This window comes from Gastrolobium bilobum, unplaced genomic scaffold, assembly GCF_033153095.1.
Source record: "Gastrolobium bilobum isolate Gb01-03AN ecotype WA unplaced genomic scaffold, APGP_CSIRO_Gbil_v1 utg2926, whole genome shotgun sequence".
In the NCBI taxonomy this organism is placed as follows: Eukaryota; Viridiplantae; Streptophyta; class Magnoliopsida; order Fabales; family Fabaceae; genus Gastrolobium; species Gastrolobium bilobum.
The window spans coordinates 419,897-441,913 of record NW_026898807.1 but is presented as its reverse complement, the minus strand read 5'-3'; the positions used below and the strand labels follow the sequence as shown (position 1 = coordinate 441,913).

The window sequence follows — 22,017 nt, the reverse complement described above, 5'->3', positions numbered from 1 at the left end:
ATCCTCACCAAAGGATTACTTAAGCCGACCTTTGAGAATTTGATCAGCAAGTTGGGAATGATCAATATATATCTCCCAACTTGAGGGGGAGTGTAGAATATGTAGAATATTGTAGATAGTATTTATTGATGTAGTTGGTAGATGTATATTTATTGATGTAGTTTGTGGTTGTATATTTATTAAAGTAGTTGAGGTAGTTGGATGTACTCAATATAAAAAGGACCCATTGGGTCTCTCAATGAATCAAGAAAGTATTATTCAGATAAAACACTTCTTCCACTTCTTCTTTTCTTCAACTTCAAAACCTAAAATGAATAAAAAAACATATAATGTATCTACAATAATATATCCATTAGGAGCTTTTGGTTGTGAGAGAGAGAAGTCCAAGAAAAATAAGAGTAGGGTTGGAAAATGAGAGAGGGGTTTGAAATTTTGAACATTTAAATTTTGAAGTGTCTCAAGTATGCCAAATAAGGAAAAGGCAGCACGCCTGCATGTTTTGGATGTGCCTCACTACAAAATCTTCCCTTGGATGCCTAAAAAATTCTCCATTCGAGAAATTATTGCATTTTGAAGAAATTTTTTACTATTGATTTTAAGTTAGTGCTTAATTTACTTAAGTTTATTTTAAATCAATGGTAAGAGATCATTCTTTGAGCATGTATTAATTATGTTACAGAAGAAGCCTGCTGAAATTCTGTAAACATATAGGGTTATCCCACGCTCTTCTTCCTGGAGCCTGACCGCATGTCACACGTGAGTAGAAAGGGCGACATGTAGAATGAACTGTAAAATGCTCATTTTGCTTTATATAATTACTAGATTCCTATAATTTCCAGCGCCTCCCAATTCATGTTATTTGTGGGTCTAGTTCAGTAGTAGTCACTTATTTTTGCATTGTATGGCGGCTACTATCTTATGGATCAAAACATTTTGGGATTCTTCGTGAGCACTGGATGTGCTCTTTTAATTTGGAACAATTTCTAATGGTCTGTTTTAAAAGGTTTTGGTTGGATTAGAATGCCCCTAGATGGCTAGATTTACTTTGGGATATAATTATGTTTATGGCATCATGCTAATGGTTGTTTCAAGAGAGTTTCCTTTTGTGATATACAAAGAGACTGGTCAGTGTCAGTCTTTTCTGCATTCCTGAATCTTTTCCTTGCTTTTTTACTTCTTCTGTTTTGGAAATATCTTATCCTCTCCCTAATTTTACTTTACTTCTTTTTCTCAAATATTTTTTTGATAAGAAATAGCTAAATTTTTTTATAGATAACCAATTCAACCCAAAGGTTTAAGATGTTAGGTAAAAACATTTTTATTATTTTATTATTCCTTAACACACCCCCTTATGCCAAGAGCTTTATAAGATTGAAGCATGGACAATTTATAGGCCCACCATACCAAGAGCCTTTTTTTAGGGTTTGATGGAAATTAAACTTTTTATTATAAGAATGGAGGCGACAAGAATCGAACTCAGACCACTGGATCATAGAAGCTCTGATATCATGTAAAGCAACTAACTCTTCCAAAAGCTTAAATTGTTAAGTGAAAATATTTTTATTATTTTATAGTATATTATTCCTTAACAAATAAGTGATTTCGGCACCACATATTGACCAAAAACCTTAAGACATTAGGTATACTGGTCCTTTGACTTTTATGTTCCTTATTTAGCTCATTCCTAATGAATGGGAGATTTAATTACTTATCACTCACTTATATTTTTAACAATTTCCCCCTCAAGTATGAGACTCAATATTAGTATGTTTCTTCTCAATTGGAAGCCTCTTCGAGTATTATGGGTAGCCCAAACAATAGTGGTCAAGTTTTGGCTTAAGATGCTAGTTGAAGGCAGATGAATGATTTTATAGTTTATATTGTATTTAACATGCTTCCTCATATAAGAGGTTATTGGGTTTGAAGAATAGACAATGCACTGACCTTCCTACCTTCACTAAAAGAATTCCACAATTAAATACTTGTTAGAAGAATGAGGGGCGACAATGATTGAACTCTACACCATATGGTCGCATAGCCTATAATACTATGACAAAAACTAATTCAAGCCAAAAGCTTAAGCTATTAGGTGAAGATAAATGAATGATTCTGTATTTTATATTATATTTCTAACAATTTTGTTAGTGTGAGGTTAGGCCGTTCTTTGGTGTATTTGGTTGGAGTACTATGCTATCACAGTCACATCTTTAAGAATGTTTGTTTTACCTCTATGCTGTGGAAAAGGATTGTTTTTATAGTTTGTTTCTGTTGTTATGCTCTTGACTGTCTCCAAGGAGTTGCGATTATTGATACTCTTGAGTCTGGACAACTTTGTTGTATTCCTGATATATTTCAACTTCCTTCTTGTTTCTTGTTTTGTTTTATCCTCCCCCAAGTTTTACTTTCGTTCTTGTTATGAAATGTCTTTTACTATCAAGGATGTAGTGTTTGTTATCTCAACTAATTTTATTGTATGATTTTAATTATTTACTTAAAATTACAACCTCATCTTGTATCGATCCGTTACCAAATGTGCTGATTGATTAAGGACATTTAGGGAACTTTGAGGACAAAAAGTTAAGGAGAATACTTCCTGGCATTTTCTTAATTTATAGTACTTGATAAAATTTGTTTTGGTATTTACAGCTTATATCTACAACTTTTATCTGCAGACTATTAATATGACCTTTGCAGCAGTATATCGTCAACTTGAAGAAGCCATTGGAAAACATGAGTAAGTCTTTTTTGTTGGTTGTATAACTAAGATTATATATTATGTTAGATTTGCTTACAGTCTTCTGAATGGCGATTCATCCTTCTTTTGGTGTTCTTTATATGTTATTAAATTTCTGTATATTTAATTTTTGCACTTTTGAGTTTTTTATAACCTATTTATTATATAGGCCATCTGGGTCAAGAATATATAATGCTCGTGTACAGCACTGTTGACTGAGTGGATGAAAAGTTGTGCTTTTCCAATTATTTGTTTTAAATATTTTACATGCCTACTTAATTGTATTTTATTTCTGCTCTAGGTTGTGGCAAGAGCAAGTACATGAGTTTTTTGGAAGTTCTGAGAAACAATCTTGGTCATCAACATTGCAGCTCAAGGTATATTTTCTGGGTGTGTGAGTAGGTGGCCTTGTTGTGCATGTTCTGGATCAACAGATTGATTTGGCTTGATTACATAGCTATAATTTTCTTTTATGGGTGACTGTTGCTGTGTCATTTCTAAAAAAGTACCAGTCATCATTGTCAAGAGCTTCTTTGTATTTTATTTCAAATTGTTATAGTAGTTTCTTCATTTCAAATTTTCTCATTGGAGATTTCTATTAAACCTTAATGGTTGTGTTGAGTTCCTTCATAACTTGTCCTTTTTATTTTGTAGCATTTATTCTGTTTAAGGTTTTTTTTCTATTCTTTTTTTTTTTTTAATATAGTCTTAGGATCAATGGGTTATCACGCTTAATCATTCATCAGTTGTGAAAATTCAGATTGAAAAGGTGAAAGCTTAACTGTGGTGAAGTCTATGCCAGTTTGTGTTTTATTTCGGTAGGACTTGACATGTAAACTGGCTCACTCGCATAGCACTGACATTATATGCTTACATTCAGGAGCTTGGAGATACCATTGCCTTTAGTTGCCCAGAACTGGATTTAATTTCATCTGAAATTAAGAAGGTGGAAAATTGGAAGAAAAGATGCATGGATAACATAGGAACTTTAGTTCAAAATGAGAAATCGCTGCTTCATGCGCTGGAGAAGGTCTTTATTTTAAAGTATTTTCCTTTCCATGAACCGTTTGGGTACTAATATACTTGGGACCTTCCTTGAAATTTTCAGATAAAACAAACTGTAGATAGATCGTTCTTCATATATGGCAAGTTGCAAGATTGGAAGGAACAAAACATATGCATCTGCTGCTTTATTGATTCTGAAGATCAGGAATTTGTTACTTGTTCCACTTGTATGGAGTGGTAAAGTACTTTTGCCTTGTTTCTACTAATGGCAGTTCCATAGCTCTGAAAAATAAATCAGGCAAAAGCATATAATCTTCACATACGTGGTAGCTTTAATTATTCTTGTCACTTTGTAAAAAATAATAAAATCAAATCCTACTCTTTGCAATCTTTAGTTTCTGATTAAGGAGAAATAGTATTAGTAATTGATCTGAAAAAATTTCATTGTTATTTTTGTACCTTTGTTTCGTCATTAAGAATTTACGTTGGTTTATTTGTTTTGTGCATCAATATCTTTCATATGGGACAGCTATCATTTGCGGTGCATTGGACTAACAGCAAAAGATACATGCCTAGAAAACTATAAGTGCCCTTATTGTGAAATTTTGAAAAGTGAATCCCATTATCGGAATGGAGGTGCCCTTCTGGTAGGATATTATGACATTTCAGCTGTAGTTAACTGGTTTTTTTTTTTTAAATTCAGAAACTCGAATATTTGTCCTATTAATTTTTTTGCTTTATGCAGAGGTTGGGGAAGAATCACGTTGAATTGAAAGTTCTCATCGAACTTCAGTCTGATGCTGAACATTTCTGTTCATGGTAATGTGATTCACTTTAAATGATTATCTGCACCATGTGTAACTGGACATAATTTTCTTCAATAAGGTTTATTTTGTTACTCAACGGTGACTTAGGTCCCACTTGGCAATACTGTGGATTTTCAAAAGCTGATGTGCTAGAGGTGCTGTGAAATGTTTAAAATGTTGTTTGGTTAAGATATGATAAAAGCTGTACAGATTACATTAATAGAGACATTTGGCTTTAAAAATAAAAGGAGGAAGTACTATATGTAATATTATTAGATAAATGGATACAATTTTAAAGTAGAAAAGGGTAATTGTCAAACTTCAAAAGAAATTGATTTTTTTTTTCAGTCACAATTTCTTTGTAAATCATCTCCTTGCTTGCTTGTCAAATCACCTGTGAGGCTGTGACACTCTAAGAAGCACCCTTGAAATCATTTTACCAAACAAATTTTGTAGCTTTGTTTTCAAAATGCACCAGCATCAAAAGTTACAGCATTATAAAAAAGGGAAAAGTGTGTGTCATTTTAAAGGATGTAAAGTTGTGTTATTTTAAGAGAGAGAAAGAAATAAATAACGGAGGAGAGAGAGTTGACAAAAAAAATAAAGGTGTGAGTCCAACCTCTTTGTGAGAGTGAAATGACATAAGTGGTGTCATTTAAAAGGATAAACATTTTTCCCTATAAAAAAACGCCCAGATACATTTTATTTTGGGAAAACAATCTTCGGCTCTATGCATTGATAGTTGAACACGCTGTCTGCTTGATTTTCTAGGCCATTTTTGCTCAAGCTTTTCTTTGGATGGATTCAATTTTCTTAATGAGCTGTTCCAATGAGCCAATAATTTAATTGTACTTGCTATAACCTGTAAAAATATTAATTTCATTTCCAGTTTCAATCAAAATTGGTAATACCGGTTCGTGATTTGCATTTACCCTACCATTGGCACCATTAATCGTCCATTACATATTGTTTATATGTGATGTCTTGATATATTTTATTGTTAGTTTAAAGTATTACTATTAATGACTAGATTCATTTCATTCTATTTGGAGGGAAGAAGATAGTGGATTGTGAATATTTGAGTGTATGATTAGATGTCTTTGTCGAGCGACCTGTTGGTAAGAAGTAGATCATATGTTTGAGGAAGGGAAGGAAGAAAATTGGGCATTTTGTAGTTTGTTTGCAGTGCTGGAAAAGATTGAGAGGGCCAGATCTTATCACAGTGGGCATCTTTATTGTCTAAGTTGCATGTGGCCTAAGCAGAATTCAGATATATATTGGATGCCCAAGGACAATTCAAATAATTTTTCTGTTTATTTTATGCTGTTTAAAATAGACACGTCATATTATGGCCACTCTCAAATCCAGCATTCACCACTCTCACATTATTACATATACTTTTGCAGTTCCTTTCATGGTTTTCTGATCTCTTATTTTCTATATTGTTAAGGCAGTGGGGTTGGGCTGGTGTTTTTTTAAGAGTTGAATTCACCTTCACTGTAGATTTATGACGGTAAAATTGTAATCCTTTTTTTGTGTGTGTGTGTGTATCTTGTATATGCAGGTGCTGGATTGATGAAAGAGATGTTTTGAACCAACTTGTAGAGAAAGCTCTGGCATGCAAATCTTGCTTGAGAGAAATAGTGAACCTTGCATCAGCTAATGTTGGCGAAGATATTAGCATCATATCTGAAAAATTGATCATTGCTATCAAGGCATGTTATTTATTTATTTTAACAGTCTATTCTCCTATACTATTTCAATCATATTTGTAGTTAAAATTTTGTATATATTCTTGGATATGCATTGTGTGTATCCTCTATGGTTTTTAATGGACAATTTGTGTTACTACTGAGTATGATTATGTTCTTGTTAGAGAATAATATAAACCATTAAAAAGACCTTCATCAACACCTTAAGGTTTTAGGTTGAATTGGTTCTTAACATGGTATCAGAGCTTTAGTAACCACAAGGAGTGGTATCAAAGCCGGGTTGGGCTCGGGCTATCCAGGTGTTTGGCTAGGAGGCGGGTTGAGTACTTTAGCCCATGAGTACTCGGTTGAGGGGGAGCATACCAATGTTGGATTTCACACTTGAGGGGGATATTGTTGGGATATTTAAGTGTGATGAGTCCCACATTGATTGATAATGGGTTAAGTGAAGTACATATAAATGAAAGGACCCATGAATCCAATGTCTTAAGGTTTTGGGTTGAGATATAGTGTTAGACCCACTTGGTGTGGTGGTCTAACTTAGTCCATTGGTGATGGTTTCTTGCTACGAGCTTTCTCCTGAACCCGCTTGACTGTGGTGGTGAAGGTCTTTTTAATGGTTTATATTATCTCTAATAAAGTGTGAATATTGCACAGGCGTAATTTTTTGGATTGCCTTGTGCTTATTTTAATTCCACTCGAAAGTGGAAGGCAGTGAGGATCGAACCAAAAATTGGGCCTGCGCCATATCCAAGCTTCAAGCCTAAAGGGCTCTTGCGTAAGGGAGTGTGTTAGAGAATAATATAAACTATTAAAAAGGCCCTCATCCAACGCCTTAAGGTTTTGGGTTGAATTGATTCTTAATAGTTCTCATTTCACTTAACTGGATCACTTGGTTGATACAATTAAGTTGGTTTTGCTTATTGAAGTCTTTTTTATATAGGCTAGCAAAGTGGCTGGTGTCTATGATCGATATGATAATTGTGACCTCGAGCTTGCTTTAGCAAAAAACTTGTGGAAAATTCAAGTCAATAGATTGTTAAATGGTGTACGAAAGCCCACTATCCAACAGATTCAGAAGCATCTGAAAGAGGTATATGCTGTTGGCTAGGTTTTATATGTTTTTGTGCTTGCATTACAAGAATAGGATACTCTAACCCCTTATTTATTTCAAGTACTTATTTTTCTCCTTTATTAAAACAACTCTGAGCCTACTGAAATGTTGAAGTACTTGGCAGGGACCAGCTATGGAAATATCTCCTGAAGATCACCATATGTTGAAACTTACAAATGTGAATTGCTTGTGTCTGCAGTGGGTAGAACTAGCCAAAAAGGTTCTAAAAGATTTTTTGTGATGCGTCCATGTCCTTTCGTTCTCTTGTGCAGGTTTTTACTATTTATCTATCATGGACAGGTAGCAATTGATTCTGGGGCACTCAGCCTAAACAAAGTTTTTGAACTTGTAGTGGAAGGTGAAAACTTGTCAGTTGATGTGAATGAGGAACTCAAGGTAGGAGATTGTCATTTCTGTATTATCAAAATTAAGAGATTGTCATTTACATCATGTTTTTGACATGATGCTAATCAAGTATTGCTTTTTGTTCACAACAGATATTAAGAGCTCGATGCATGCTTTATTGCATTTGTCGAAAGCCGTTTGATCCAAGGAGGATGATTGCATGTTATCATTGTAATGAGTGGTATCACTTCGATTGCATGAAATTACCAAGCGCACGAGAGGTCTACATTTGTCCTGCATGTAACCCGCATACAGTAGAATTGCCTACAAATCATGACAGGTCAGTTTATTGCATGCACCTCTAAATAGTTCTAGAGTAGTTTTTATATGTTTTCGTTTTAGCTATGGCGTGTGTTTTGCACGAGATTTACAAAATATTACCTTTTAGCTAGCCTTTCTGAAGGCGTGTTAGTTTCAAGTCCAGATTACCGGCAGAAAAACACCTTCCGTTGCATCATTATAGAAATTGGAAACATTAATAACATTTGTTAGGTTTCCGTTGGCGAATAGGCTCTATATAGTCCTGAATGCTGTTCAGCAACACTTGGATTTGCCTTTTTATTATGCATAATTCCCCTTCCTTATGTTTATTGATAAACCAACATGGCGTCTGAAAGAATGGTTCTATTTTTGTATTTCTGTTAGCCGCCGAGGCTGTCATTTTACTTGCACTTATTTATTTATTGGCAATTTTTTTTATTGATTATCTCTTATGCTTTGCAGATTAAGTAATAGTAAATTTGAGGAGCCTAAAACCCCATCTCCCAGGCATACAAACCCTAGAAAGAAACAGAAGAGAGATGTGCCTAGTCTCACTTGCAAGATGTTTGCAACCAGGAATCAAGATAATGGTAATTTTAGGTGTTCGAGTGGGATAGAATGTCTAAGGTGGCAAAATCGAAAGCCTTTCAGAAGAGCAGCTAAGAAACGTGTTGAGCTTCGAAGTCTTTCTCCATTTCTATGCAGACAACAATAACCATGCATAGTAGATAGTCATTGGTCATTCAATTGATTCAATTGATTCTTATGATCGGCTTCTCAGTCATTTTTAATCCATCTTAATGTCAAATTATCATTTTTAATTCCTTGTTATTGGTAGTTATTTATTTGCATGTCAGCCCATTGGTAGTTTCCCATAAAAATACCTGAAAGCAATAGTGGCTGGACACTAACGAATGAATTATTAGCTATTCCACATCTCACTTTTACTTTTCAATTCCGTAATAAACGATGGGTGAAATGTTTAGGCATCTGTTTTTTTCGAGTGAGATACAATTAAAGTCAAGATATAACAAAAGTAATTATTAGTTCCTAAACCGTATAATCAGTAACAAACTAACAATCAAGTATTTTATCAGAACGTTCAATATCATTTAACAAATTCTCAAGCGCAAGAGCATACTTATCATTTTTTTTTCTTGGTAACTAATTAAATTCATTATGTTTGAAAGGATCCTATTATATTATTATGTCATTTTAAGTGAGAGAAAGATATAAACAATGAAAATTATGAGAAGAGAAAGTGAGAGATTTTTTTTAATTTAAATTTTAAATAAAAAATATTATATTTAACTAAAACGATCATTCTTTTAAAAGACAAATATTTTTTTCATATATAATTTACAAAAATACTCTTTGCCATGTGAATATTCTCCTCAGCAGTGTTTTTCAATAACGTGCGTGGTGTATATTTGTTCTTTTAAAATTTCAATTTAAGATAGTATCCTATATGTTTGTAGAAAATGATAATATATCCATATGATCATTATATTTTTGTCTTTATAATTATTTTTATCAACTTTTTCTCTTTTCTTTTTATCGTTTTGTTCTCTTACTTGGTCACTTTAATTAAATATTTACAACAGTGAATTTTTACTTGAAGCTTTATATAAAATTATATTAATATCTACATTATAAGGGTAAATATTTAAATTACATATGTTTGAAAATTTTGTATTAGAGGGCGTTAATTTTTAAATTGCAATTGTAAATATTTATTTTTAAAATATATTAGTATATAAATTATGAGTAAATATATGCACGACATGAAGATGGAAACTTTATATGTAAGTGTATTAATATTTGAATTACAAGTATAAATACGTACATTACAGAGGATGGAAACTATATAAGAAACCACATTAATATTTAAGTTACCCTGAGAAATAATATATCATGCGGGTTAAAAAATTTACATTAAAACCTATCAATTTCTAATTCAAAGAAATAAATAACTCATATTAATATCTTAATTATTACTAAATATACACATCACACATGAAAAAAACTTTATATGAAAATATAATAATATTTAAATCGTATAAATAAATTATTTGTAATATACGAAAAGAAATAATTTACTTTACAGATATTAATTATAAAAATTAATATGAAAATATAATAATATTTAAATCGTATAAATAAATTATTTGTAATATACGAAAATAAATAATTTACTTTACAGATATTAATTACAAAAATTAACATATATATATATATATAGGGTTCGCTTTTTCTACAGTCAATGTAGATAACTTACTTACATTGAACTCAAAACGACGTTGTTTTGAGGTGAAAATCAAGGTGTTTTTGTAATTATAATTTGTTTCAGGGTTATAATAATCTTTTTCATTATAATTTTTTAATTTTTTAACCCAAAACGACATCGTTTAGGAGCGAATGTAGATAACTTATCTACATTCCCTTTAGAAACATTAAAGCCATATATATATATAGGGAAAAACATTTATCAAGCAGCTTGAGATAAGTTTATCTCCAGCTACTCTAACACTACGTCGTTTTATTTATTTATTTTCTTATATTAATTGATTCACCTTTGAATGATTATGATTCTCTTTTTCTCTCTCTTCCTTTATCATCATTGATCCATCTTTGTACGATTATGATGTACTAGTCAGAGATAAGATTATTTCAAGCAGCTTGAGAAATGATAAGCCCTATATATATATATATATATATTATGTATAAATTATACGGGGAGAATTAACTTATATAATAGTAAATATTACATCTTATTTTATTATTAATTCAATTTATATTCAACAACTCATGTAATTATCTCCTCACATAGGGGAAATGCAGGAGATAAGAAGAAAACATAAACCTTTAATAAATTAGATCCATTAAATAGAAGGGAGATGATTTTCTTCTGTCATTGAAGAAAAATCATCTCCTGTCACCTCACAATAGCTTTTTTTTTCTTTAACTTTTTTTTATGTTTTCAAAAAAATGGTGGGACCCACCAGAACATTGTTTCTATGGCATGAGACAAAAAATTGCCTGTAACATAAGAAAAGATTTATCCTAAATAGAAATATGATAAATCATTAATAACATTGTAAGAGTTACTCCTCAAGCTTTATTTTAACATTTAAGTATGAAATTTGCATTTGTCATTTAATATGACACAACAAATTTTTCTATACACATAATATTTTATGGGGCCCACACTTTTTGAAGAAAAAAGAAAAAGAAAAAATTACGACACGCAAAACGAATCTCTATAACATTACACAATCATATACAGAATGAATGAAAAACATTTTAGGGATTTGTATTTATCATTTAACGTGACCACAAAAATTTTTCTGCACACACAATATTTTGTGAGACCCACATGTTTTTGAAGAAAAAAAAAACTATGATTGTATGAGAATTTAATTATTATGTTGTGACGTTTTGATTTGCATAAATTTTTTATTTTATTTTATTTATAAATATGAGACTCACTAGTTGAGTTAGAGTATGATAATTCAATTGATATGCAACGTCAGAAAATCATAGTCTCTTCAAAGTTCAAAATCGTCTGTTTTCACACTGCAGTGCGCCTGCTAAGACACTCGAGGTTCTGGTCCCTTGGCACCGGCGCTGTACGGAGACGGGAAGAGGTCACTGGTGGCACTCTCTGCCACAATTGACGACAAGATTTGCACCACACCAGGTTTGTCTCCTATGATTGTTTTTGCTCTTATTTATATTTAATCGCTCTGTTCTATTCTCAAGTTTAGGGTTTTATTCATCTCATTGCCAATGCCAATTGCAATTTTCAGCATTATTTTATCGGTAGATGAGATGAGGTACGTGAAACCCTTGCAGTTGTTTCATGATTTGGTGAAGACAACCGGGAAGGAACGCGGAAGGTTGCTTGGTTTGGATGTTGGTGATAAATATGTTGGCCTTGCTCTTTCTGACTTTGATAAAAAAATTGCTTCACCTTTCAGGTACCAAGGATGATAAAGATAACTCCCCTTTTTTATACTAAAAAATAAAAATAAAAAGGTTATTTTGGTTTGTCATATTTTCTGTAAGTAACGCGTACGCTTGTTATGTTCAATGCCACAGTGTTCTGGTTAGGAAGAAGACAAATATTGGTTTGATGGCTTCTGATTTTGAGAGGCTGGTGAGCTTTTTATTTCTCTTGCATTCCAATTAAAATTATATTTGTGGAGTGTGTTAGTGGAATGAAGACCCTCGCCTTGAATGTAATGAGAAATGAACCTGATCACCGCCAGTGTTACTATGTGTTTTCTAAAGTTAAATCTTGAGGCGAAAATTCTCTTCAATTTGCTGTCTTTTTCGTGTCTGTACTTATGAATAGTGAAAAGTTGTAAGATGTCTGTGTCTGTACATACATTCAGTTTTATAGCTACCAATTCGGAAAATTTCTCTGCCTCCCTACTTTTGCCATCAATTGTACGAATTTGCTAATTGTCTGGGATTTCTGGTCTATCTTGTTGGATGTTTCATGGAACTATGGGAGAAATGACAGTTTCCAATCAATTGATAAGTATGGTATCTAAGGCATTTTAACTTTGCTTCATTTCCTCAACGTAGTATGCTGCACATTGGCTAGACTGTGATTGATGTGCCATTGGATGATTATCCCTTTCCCTTACAGCTGCACATTCAAGTCTTATCTGATGATTTATGATTCAAATTATGCTGGTATGTTGGGGGTGTTGCATGCTGTGCTAATAATCATTTACATTGGATTAGAGTGAAGTTGGAAAAATGTCTCCAGCTTTCATGTGGCAAGCAATTATTGACTCTTGGAGGTTTCTTCAGAATTGGGAAACTTTCAGGCTTTCTTTTGTTACAGAACTCTTTCCTCTTTCATCTGAATCTTGATGAAATTTAAGCTCTACATCCTTGAGGCCCATAAGTCCCTTAGCCAATTCTGCATTCTTTTGGTGTTAGTGATTTCTTTCGTTTTGTAACGTGTCTCTTCCCTCTTAGAATTTTCTATTAATGATGTAAATTTGCTTCTTTTATGTCTAGTCACACACAAATTTATGCTACGAGGTGAGCAATCATTAGCATTTTCACTTGCATCATGTTTTCCTTTTATGTTAGCTAGCCCTTACCCTTGTTTTAATTTCATAACCACTATGATGGCAGAATTAGTACAATATACATGCGTATATGACATGCTTTTTTATGACTTATTGGTACAACTCTTAGCTATTTGAACTATAATATTCCCAAGCCATGATATGACAGCTTCAGCTGTTTTTATGCAGATCTCTGACTATTCCTTGAAGGGCTTTGTTATTGGCATCCCTTTTGACAAACATCTGGTGTCTTCTCATGTGTGTTTCATTTCTTTGACCATCCATTTACTATGTATTATTGTTTTTCCTGTACTCATATGTTTTTCTACCTTTCATCAGGCTGTACAAGTGAAGGTCTTTGTTAATGACCTCTGTAAAACCAAAGTGCTTGAAGATCTAAAGTATACATATTGGAATGAACGCTTCACGTCAAAGGTGGATCCACTTTATTGCGATTGTGAAACTTCAAATGAATTTAAATTGGTTGAAGTTAGATATTTCCTACATCACCACAACCTCTCCCATGGTTGGTGACAACTACTATAGAAAGAATTAAATATCGATGAAGTATGAAGCAAGTATTGTATATCTAAAGAGAACTGGTTTCATCCAGTTAAACAAACCCAAATTGTTAGCTTATAACTTTCCCCCCTCTTTGATTACTCATTTCAATAAAAATGAGACAACATCTGAAGTTAAATTTTGTTTACAGAATGTCGAACTGCTGTTAAAGCCTTTAAACTTGAATGATCCAGTTCATCACAAGACTATACTAGACAAGTTTGCTGCTGTAGGAATACTTCAGGTAAGTTCTTTGATCTGCTTCTTGACATATTCTACTATTCTACTACTGTTATACTTCTCTTCTCATGTTACTCATCGTGGAAAAGGCAATGTCTTCACTCTTCTTTTATAATTGTACTGAAGGCATAATAAGAATGTATTTAACCAGTGAGGCCTCTAGTTGATATATGCATTATTATTATTATTATTTTTCTGAAGTAGAAAAAGGATTATTTGTGTTTAGCTATTCATTGTAAGAAATATATTGTATGACATAGAGCCTTGAATAGAAGCAGAAGGGCATAAGATAAATGACATCCATCTCTGAATTATTGGGCCACATCGGCTGACGGCTTTATGTATTATGCCAGTATTTTCTATCTTCATTTTCATGGTTCTGTTAGAAATTAGAACGAATTGAAAAGAAATTTTTTGAAGGACTCAGTTGAAAGCTTTTACTTTTCAACAAGTCTATTGAATAGTCCCTGTATATTTGTAAGAGACTCTGAAATTTAATCCGAATTATAAAAACATAATGTTTAGATAGTTTTTATATTATAGGTTGTACGTCTAGCTAATTAATTAGGTTTAGTTTGCATCTACTTATATGTTGGTATTTTCTAGGGGTACCTGGATTTTGTTAACAGAAAAATGAAGCTGATGGCAATGGAGTAAGACTCTCTTAATAATGTAAGTTGTCAAGCATGTCTGAAACTTTATTATTATTATATTTTTTACATGATTGCCACTTCTCAAAACTAGTCACTTGCTATGGTGGTTATTTTCTTTTCCTTTTTTACTTTTATGTACCTTTTCTCTTTTTTGGTTTCTCATTATTTGATTAATTAGTGCTCTTTCTACAGTTAGAGGCATGCCCCAGAAATCACATCTAGAAACCTCTGAATGTAAAGGTAGGTTGGTGGACACGATAATGGATCTTATATTTTCCTATATTTGCATTCTCTAATCATAGTATCTTTCAGTCTGATTCGGGTTAGTTTACAACTTTAGTGAAAAAGTTTAAGTGGGAGTTAGTAAATGCTTCAGTATTATTTCATAAGATCTGTCTAACAACTTAGGTCTTGTACCTACCTACCTTTCCGATTCCAGTAGTAATTAGAAACAGAGGTTAGTAATACAACTTGTTCAGATTTTTATCCAAACAAAAAAACTGTAGAGACTACATAACTTGTTAGCATTGAATTTGTTGCATTTTTCTTGCACTGAACAATGACATTATTTATGAAATTCAATTTTTGTATTATTGATTAAATTGACGGGTAAAACAAACACATTTTTATTTATACATATGATTTCTTTTGGTATTCAGAAATACTTCTATTTTTAACTTTCATATCCGTTCACTGGAATCATACCTTTCTTTTCGGTTACATTGAAGGTATAATAAGCACGTGAGTAGGGGTAGGGAAAAGTTGACTTCAAGGAAGATCGAACATCTAACATTGACATCACATTCATATTTTGAAGACTTGGGGCCGGTTTCAATTGAGATGCAAGCTCTTTGTTCACTAGAATCATTTAGTTTCCATAGAAGATTTCGGTTAACTATGAGAGACGCGAAAAATTCTCACGTTACGTAAGGTTTTGTAGCAAAAGAAAAGGAAGCAGAAAATAACCTTTCAACTTTAATTGATTTATCGAAATAGACTAGGAATTTTGTATGAGAACTGGTTTAATTATTTCATAAATGAGACTATTCTTTCGTTTTTTTTTTTTTTTTTTTTTTGGTATGCTATTCTTTCGTTTTTTTAACTTTATTATGCTAGATAGTATCGTCGTCGTATCTCTTGTAATTCTCCTCAAGTGGTCATTAAGTCATGACGAGCACTATAGTCTATGGATGTAAAAACAAACCCACTTTTCTAAAGTGATCATCAACAAAAAAATAAAAAAAATTAAGAAATGATCACCAAAAGGAGCTCTAGACTTTTTTATTTTTTATTTTTGGTTTTTGTTACGCTAGAAATATAGATTTTGTTATGTAAACATTAATGTAAAACACTTATATTTAAGGGTGTTAACCGGTCGAGTCAAGTCAAGTTTTGATCTTAAAAAGGTAAGTCTGTATTTAAATGTGTCATTTTGGTATAAACTATTACATGTTATGAATATAATTATCGGCATGTGGCTTAATTTATTTTCAAAAAATAAAATTTTGGTTTAGTTTGTTAAAAAAAAAATAACAAAAAATTTATTCAAACAGAATATATGATTAACAACACCAATAATTGTATAAAGATTCATAAATTCAATATATATTCAAACAACATATTATAGAATAAATTTATTCAAAAAGTCTCTTTAACTAATAAAATGTGATAGAATTGATTGAGGAGAGAGAAAAGACTATTATGAGTAGTATAAAAAAATATAAAATAAAAGTTAACATACTATGTCAGCATGAGAGGCTTTAAAGTTAGGCTTTTAAATTAGAATCTGAGATATTTTTATTAAACGAACTTTTATGCAAGTCTAAAACCTGATTCCAATAATCAATTTTAGACATATAAACCCAAGTCTTTACCAGCTGAGTGAAAGACTTCTAATTTATTTATCACCCCTGCTCAGAACTTATAATCTATGCAGATGGGAAGAGTGCGTGCATTTTCTGGGAAGAAATATTTGCCTGGCAATGATATCAAGTCGTTTATTTAACAGTCAACAGTTAAGATACATACTTCCCTCAAATAAGCTTTAGAAATATTTTTTTTAAATAAAAATGTGTCTAAAATATTTTTAATAATTAAATTAGTTTTTTCAAAACTAAAAATAAAAAAGTAATTACAGTTTTTCTTAAAAGTTAATAAAAATAACTTTTTTTTTTGAAAAAAATTAAATATCATATCATAAGTTTTTTTTTTTCAACTTGTCCAAACACAAATTTTGTCCTCCCCAGAAGCGTTTAATTTATATGATTACGTTTATTCAAATAAATTTAATAAAAAATGGTCTTTCAATGTTTTACAAATCAGTTCAATCGGGGGAGTCAAAAGAGGAACATTTTAACAATTTAAGTTAGGGTTTTATAAGAGTTATGTTGTAGGAAAAGTGATTGTGTAATGTTATAGAGATTGCGTGCCTTAATTTTTTATTTATTTTTTTGTTTTAAAAAATGTGAGCCCCACAAAATGTTGTGAGTGTAGAAAAGTTTGTTGTGTTATGTTAAAGGATAAAACGAAAACTCTTTAAGTTAATGATCAAATTAGATGATGTCATAAATTCATTTCACATGTTTTTTATAATAGTAAATTTATGAATAAATTGTGTATTAATAAAAATTCACGCTGTAAGACATGATGTAAAGACAAATGGCTCACTGCCCTAACAATTGGCTATCTGAAAAGGACATTTGGTCTTTGGTTTGGTACTTTGGTAGGGGCCACACTGTCCCTCCAACACAACACCGCTTTTCTCCCTTCCCATTAGGTTTTTGTTTGTTATGTTTTTTTTTTTTTTTTTGCCATTTTTGGTCATATACTTCCATCACTTCACAGCCTCACCACTCACCACTTTCTTTCACTGTTTCACACACACTTCATTTCAAAAGCTCTTTCTTATTATTTTTTATAATTTATTTTAATTTTTCCTTCTCATCTCAAGTCCCAAGTGAAGTTCCACTTCATGTCTTTTTTCCTTTTTCCCTTTCTTTTTCCTTTTGCACCAACTACTGCACTGCATTCTTCTGTCAAAGCCCTAGATTTGAAAATCTAGGGTTTTGTTTTGTTAATGTGTTACGGACATGATTCCGGAACTTCCACCTTGCTAATTTGAGTTTTCTGTCTTGAATCCAAGCTCTTGATTTTTCTGCATTTTTAATAACTAAGCTCTGTCGTGGGTTTTCAATGGTGATTTTGTTTGAGCCCTAATGCTACTTTCTTTTTTTGGTTATTTATTTTCCTTTCTACTTGGGCATTCGTATCTCATCTTTTATTGTGGGGTTCTCAAATTTGTCTAGGTAAACAAAACAAAACCCTTGTTCTAATGTTCACTTGACAAAATCTCTGAGCTTGTTAAATGAATATCTAGAGCTACTTGGTTTTAGATCTTTTTTTCTTTTTTTCGGTTTATATTTGGGGTTAAAAATCTAATCTTTCCATCATTGTCAAAGCTTTTTCCTTTTGACCAGTAGAAGAGTATCTCCTGTTTTAGTATCTTCATCTGGTTTCTTGGTACCAGGAAGTTAGTTTATCTGTCAGAATTTACAAATCTCTTAGTAAATGCATGGATGGGAGAGAAGCTATGGCATTCTCTGGTGGGTCTGCTCCATATTACATGCATAGAGGAGGGGTTGGTGGGTCTGGTCCTGGAACACAAACTGGAGGGTTCCAAGCACCCTCTGGGTTCAGAGCTTTGTCACATGACAGGTTTGGTTCTACATTTTCAGCAGAGCCTCAGCGTGCCAGTTTTATTCATGGCATTAGCATAGATTCCTCTCCTGTTCCTGTTCATGGAGTACCTTCTTCAGGTGAGCCTGTGAAAAAGAAAAGAGGGAGGCCTCGTAAGTATGGTCCTGATGGACCAGTTTCTTTGAGACTCTCTACAATGTCTGCCACTGCTGATTCCACTCCGGGCTCAACCACTCCTTCCCAGATACGGCGTAGAGGGCGCCCCCCTGGAAGTGGAAGGAAGCAACAGCTAGCCACACTTGGTATATTTACATGAGAATTTTCATTTTGTGTTGATTGCTTGATTGTATCTTTTATATTAGCATTTGGCTCCTCCTAAGTGAAGTGTTCATTTTAGAGGAAAAAGTGAGGAGTTATATGTGTTGATAAGAAAATTAATGGTTGAGATCATGATACACATGCATGTCTATTACAAACTATGAGGATAATAAAATCCGAATTTATGGTTATTTGGTGAATACAAAACTAGACAGCCATTTAAATTTCTGATTAACATCCTGTGACTTACTTTTGAATTTTCCATTTTGCGGTCAATTATAATCTACTGAAGAAAAGCGGTGGATGGTTCGGTTGTGCTTTCATTTCATACTGTTTTTTTTTTCCGTTTCTAGAAGCTTTATAGTTTAAACTGGTAATTTTTTATTTCTTTCCTCTCTTTTTTTCTTTTTTCTTTTTGCTTTTTTCTGTTTGGAATTTTTTTCTATTATTTGCCATTATTGTGTTTTATGTTGGTAGTCCAGGTTATTGGTATTCTGTAATTTGGTTTCTCTTGATATGGTTACTTGGTAGTCATAAATACTGCTCCAGAAATACCTAAATGGACCATAATTGTAATACATGGATCTCCTGGTCATGTATGTGAGTGGTTAAAGCTGAGGCAATTATACAGAAACAAGTATCCATCATCAAGATTTCAGGTGTTGATCTTTTGTAAAGACTGCAATACTTAATTACTTGGCAGTTTAGGTTCAAATTTCTGGTCTAGACTCACCCCCTTTCCCTCCCCCCAAACAAAAATAAACTTGTTTAGAAGCATGAAAAATTAGACAGTGAGTTTTGCAATTTCCCCTTCCTTTTCTGGTGCAATTGTTTTCTTGTTGTTTGAATGGCAACTCATCGGTATTACCAGAAAATGCTTTCCTTTCCTATTTTTCTTTGAAATGTGTGATGTTTTAACATTTTTTTTTTTTGTTTCTTCATAGGTGAATGGATGAACAGTTCTGCAGGAATGGCTTTTTCACCTCATGTTATCACCATTGGAGCTGGGGAGGTAGTTTTATTCTTCCATTTCATAAGAGATATAGGTTATGATGCACTTCTTTGTTGAGTTCTTTTATTGGATCCTGAATATAAAGATGTTGAGGCTATATTTATCTAAACAGGATATGACTTAGATGTTGGTTTACTGATGTGGGATTTTTTTAAATTTTAATAGCCCATTGGTCTAGTGGCACCGAAATCATTGTTGACATCGACATCAGAAAAAAATTTCCTTAACTAAAAAAAGTTGTTTTTCATGACTTGTGAGAAGTTGTTGTCAATAGCCCATACTCCATGCGCATCCACAAAGCATCATAAAACTAACAATGGAAAGACTTTAAAAATAAAAAATAAGGTCAGGATATTGATATGCTAATTTTACCATTCATGGCATGCAAACCTCATGAATGATTTATATAATTGGAAATCAATGAATGCTCTCACATGGATGGTGTATTCAGTTAGACTGGGATTGTAATGGCATAGAAATTGTAGAAGATTACTTCGCACATAAACATCGTTGCTGATTTCATGCAAAACTGATGATACTGAACGGAAATTTTAATTGCAGCTTTCAAATAATATGCTTAGTTGCTTTATTCATCATGTGAACATTCAAGAGTGTTACTTATTGTTGCACATTTATTTAGAATTTCCTGGAATGATAGATTTTCTTTGTTTCAGGACATTGTTGCAAAGTTATTATTGGTTTCACAGCAGAGACCAAGGGCTTTATGCATCTTGTCGGGAACTGGGACAGTTTCTTCAGTCACTCTGCGTCAGCCGGCTTCTACTACTGTCAGTGCTACTTATGAGGTTAAAGAACTAAACACTGCTTACATGCCCTACAAGCAATTTTAACGTTATTAAGTATCATGATATCATCCCTTCTGTCTCCTCTCTATGTCCCTTCTATGGTTCCTGTTTATTAAGTATCCATACTGTTAAAAAAAAAGAGAAAGTTAATGCCGTTCATTTCAGCAATTGTGATATTGTAAGGTTGGTTCTTATGATGCAATACTAAACTTTTTTGCAGGGCCGATTTCAAATATTATGCTTGTCTGGTTCTTACTTGGTTGCTGAAGATGGTGGACCTCGCAATAGAACAGGTGGCATGAGTGTTTCCCTTTCCAGTCCGGATGGTCATATTATTGGTGGTGGTATTGCTAGGCTTATCACTGCAAGCCCAGTACAGGTATATTCTTAATTGCCCCAAAATCTAGGGGCCTTTCTAGGATTGGTCGTTCTTATTCTTCTTGCATGATCATTCATGTTCTCATGATGCTATAACAATAAGTTAAACAACTGCAAGGTATTCTGAATGAGGTGGAGTGGGTGGAGTAAACGATGTTTGATAATGAATTACATTCTTGTGCATCTCAGGATGCTTTAGATTCAAACCCAAATAAAAAAAAAAAAAAAGAAAAGAATGAAGCTTTGCTTGCTGCAGGTGGTAGTGTGCAGTTTCTTATATGGCGGGTCTAAGCCAAAGACTAAGGAAGGGACAAGTACAAAAGAAAGCAATTCGGAGCCTCAGAGTAGTGATAAGTTAGCTTCTCCTCCTAATCAAAACTACACCTCTTCTGCAACAGGCATGTGGCCAGTAGATACGAAAAGTGCACAGCCACACACTGGTATTGACTTGACTCGTGGGTGAAATTTTATTGTGGAAGAGACATAGCTGCTTTGTATGTATATATATCTCTTGTTGTTGTATATGAACTGAATTTGTGAGGAGCATTGTGACTCTGCTTCTGCTTGTTATCCCCATTGGTAGGTGACACAAGTTCGCACTAACTTATGTTGTAACTGTAACAAATGGATCATTTCGGGGTTAAGTAACAACCTTGACTTGTGCAAAAATGTGTGGTGAAATGAAAGGCAAAATGTCAACGTTAAGAGGAAAGTATATTATTTTGTTGACTGTTGAGCCGATTATAACAAGTTCTTTCACTTTATCGACCGTACAAAACATTCACTTTGAAAGGTGTCTTTCTTCCAGTTGTCTGCTTCTCCGAGCTTCAGATATTTGCAATGCGAATAAAGTTCATTATTGGTCACTCCAATAGAGTGAAAGCAACGCAAATCTCAGATCTTTGGGGAAATTATTGGTTACTGATGACTCGTAGGAAATGTTTATTCTGATTAATGAGCCAAATGGAGCAACCATCCATCTTAGTTTTCACGTCTCTTTTATTTGAAGTTGATTTTTTTTTTTCGTTCGTTATTTTTGAAATCCATTAAACCGTTATATTTAACCTAATTAATTTCTTTCTAGAGTGAGGCAGGGGTTAAAGATAAAGAATTATCCCTCCCAAGATTGTAAGAAAAATGAAAATGACGAAACCTTTGAATGAAACGAATCATTAAAATTGAAACTTTCATAGTTTTCTCATATTTTTAACTGACGAGAATATTAA

At 32.8% G+C, this 22,017-nt stretch overlaps 3 protein-coding genes across 5 annotated transcripts in view; all 3 read left to right on the top strand.

Moving 5' to 3' along the window:
- Window positions 1-8,893, top strand: part of LOC133284269 (tubulin beta-1 chain-like) — a 33,513-nt gene extending 24,620 nt beyond the window's left edge. Inside the window, exons 25-36 of the mRNA XM_061481263.1 lie at window positions 2,673-2,734; window positions 3,036-3,111; window positions 3,615-3,764; window positions 3,843-3,976; window positions 4,269-4,386; window positions 4,485-4,558; window positions 6,110-6,260; window positions 7,201-7,350; window positions 7,496-7,591; window positions 7,672-7,767; window positions 7,869-8,056; window positions 8,500-8,893. Of these exons, the coding sequence (XP_061337247.1) occupies window positions 2,673-2,734; window positions 3,036-3,111; window positions 3,615-3,764; window positions 3,843-3,976; window positions 4,269-4,386; window positions 4,485-4,558; window positions 6,110-6,260; window positions 7,201-7,350; window positions 7,496-7,591; window positions 7,672-7,767; window positions 7,869-8,056; window positions 8,500-8,752 (1,548 nt within the window). The 3' untranslated portion in view covers window positions 8,753-8,893. The remainder of the gene's footprint in view (window positions 1-2,672; window positions 2,735-3,035; window positions 3,112-3,614; window positions 3,765-3,842; window positions 3,977-4,268; window positions 4,387-4,484; window positions 4,559-6,109; window positions 6,261-7,200; window positions 7,351-7,495; window positions 7,592-7,671; window positions 7,768-7,868; window positions 8,057-8,499) is intronic.
- Window positions 8,894-11,573: 2,680 nt separating this feature from the next.
- Window positions 11,574-15,619, top strand: LOC133284318 (uncharacterized). Of its 2 annotated transcripts, XR_009747887.1 has the most exons (9): window positions 11,574-11,737; window positions 11,847-12,017; window positions 12,139-12,196; window positions 13,317-13,385; window positions 13,467-13,562; window positions 13,840-13,932; window positions 14,535-14,600; window positions 14,774-14,821; window positions 15,310-15,619. XR_009747887.1 is itself a non-coding variant. In XM_061481320.1 (8 exons), the coding sequence occupies exons 2-7, from the start codon at window positions 11,869-11,871 to the stop codon at window positions 14,583-14,585; spliced, it is 516 nt and encodes a 171-aa protein (XP_061337304.1). In that variant the 5' UTR covers window positions 11,574-11,737; window positions 11,847-11,868; the 3' UTR covers window positions 14,586-14,600; window positions 14,774-15,184. The 2 variants fall into 2 exon arrangements, 1 of the variants encoding a protein (XP_061337304.1); XM_061481320.1 differs by lacking the exon at window positions 15,310-15,619 and having other exon boundaries at window positions 14,774-15,184.
- Window positions 15,620-17,546: 1,927 nt separating this feature from the next.
- Window positions 17,547-21,474, top strand: LOC133284308 (AT-hook motif nuclear-localized protein 5-like). Of its 2 annotated transcripts, XM_061481310.1 has the most exons (6): window positions 17,547-18,295; window positions 18,397-18,579; window positions 19,540-19,607; window positions 20,282-20,413; window positions 20,634-20,792; window positions 21,048-21,474. In XM_061481310.1, the coding sequence occupies exons 1-6, from the start codon at window positions 18,157-18,159 to the stop codon at window positions 21,252-21,254; spliced, it is 888 nt and encodes a 295-aa protein (XP_061337294.1). In that variant the 5' UTR covers window positions 17,547-18,156; the 3' UTR covers window positions 21,255-21,474. The 2 variants fall into 2 exon arrangements, with proteins under 2 accessions (XP_061337294.1, XP_061337293.1); XM_061481309.1 differs by having other exon boundaries at window positions 17,547-18,579.
- Window positions 21,475-22,017: the final 543 nt, after the last annotated feature.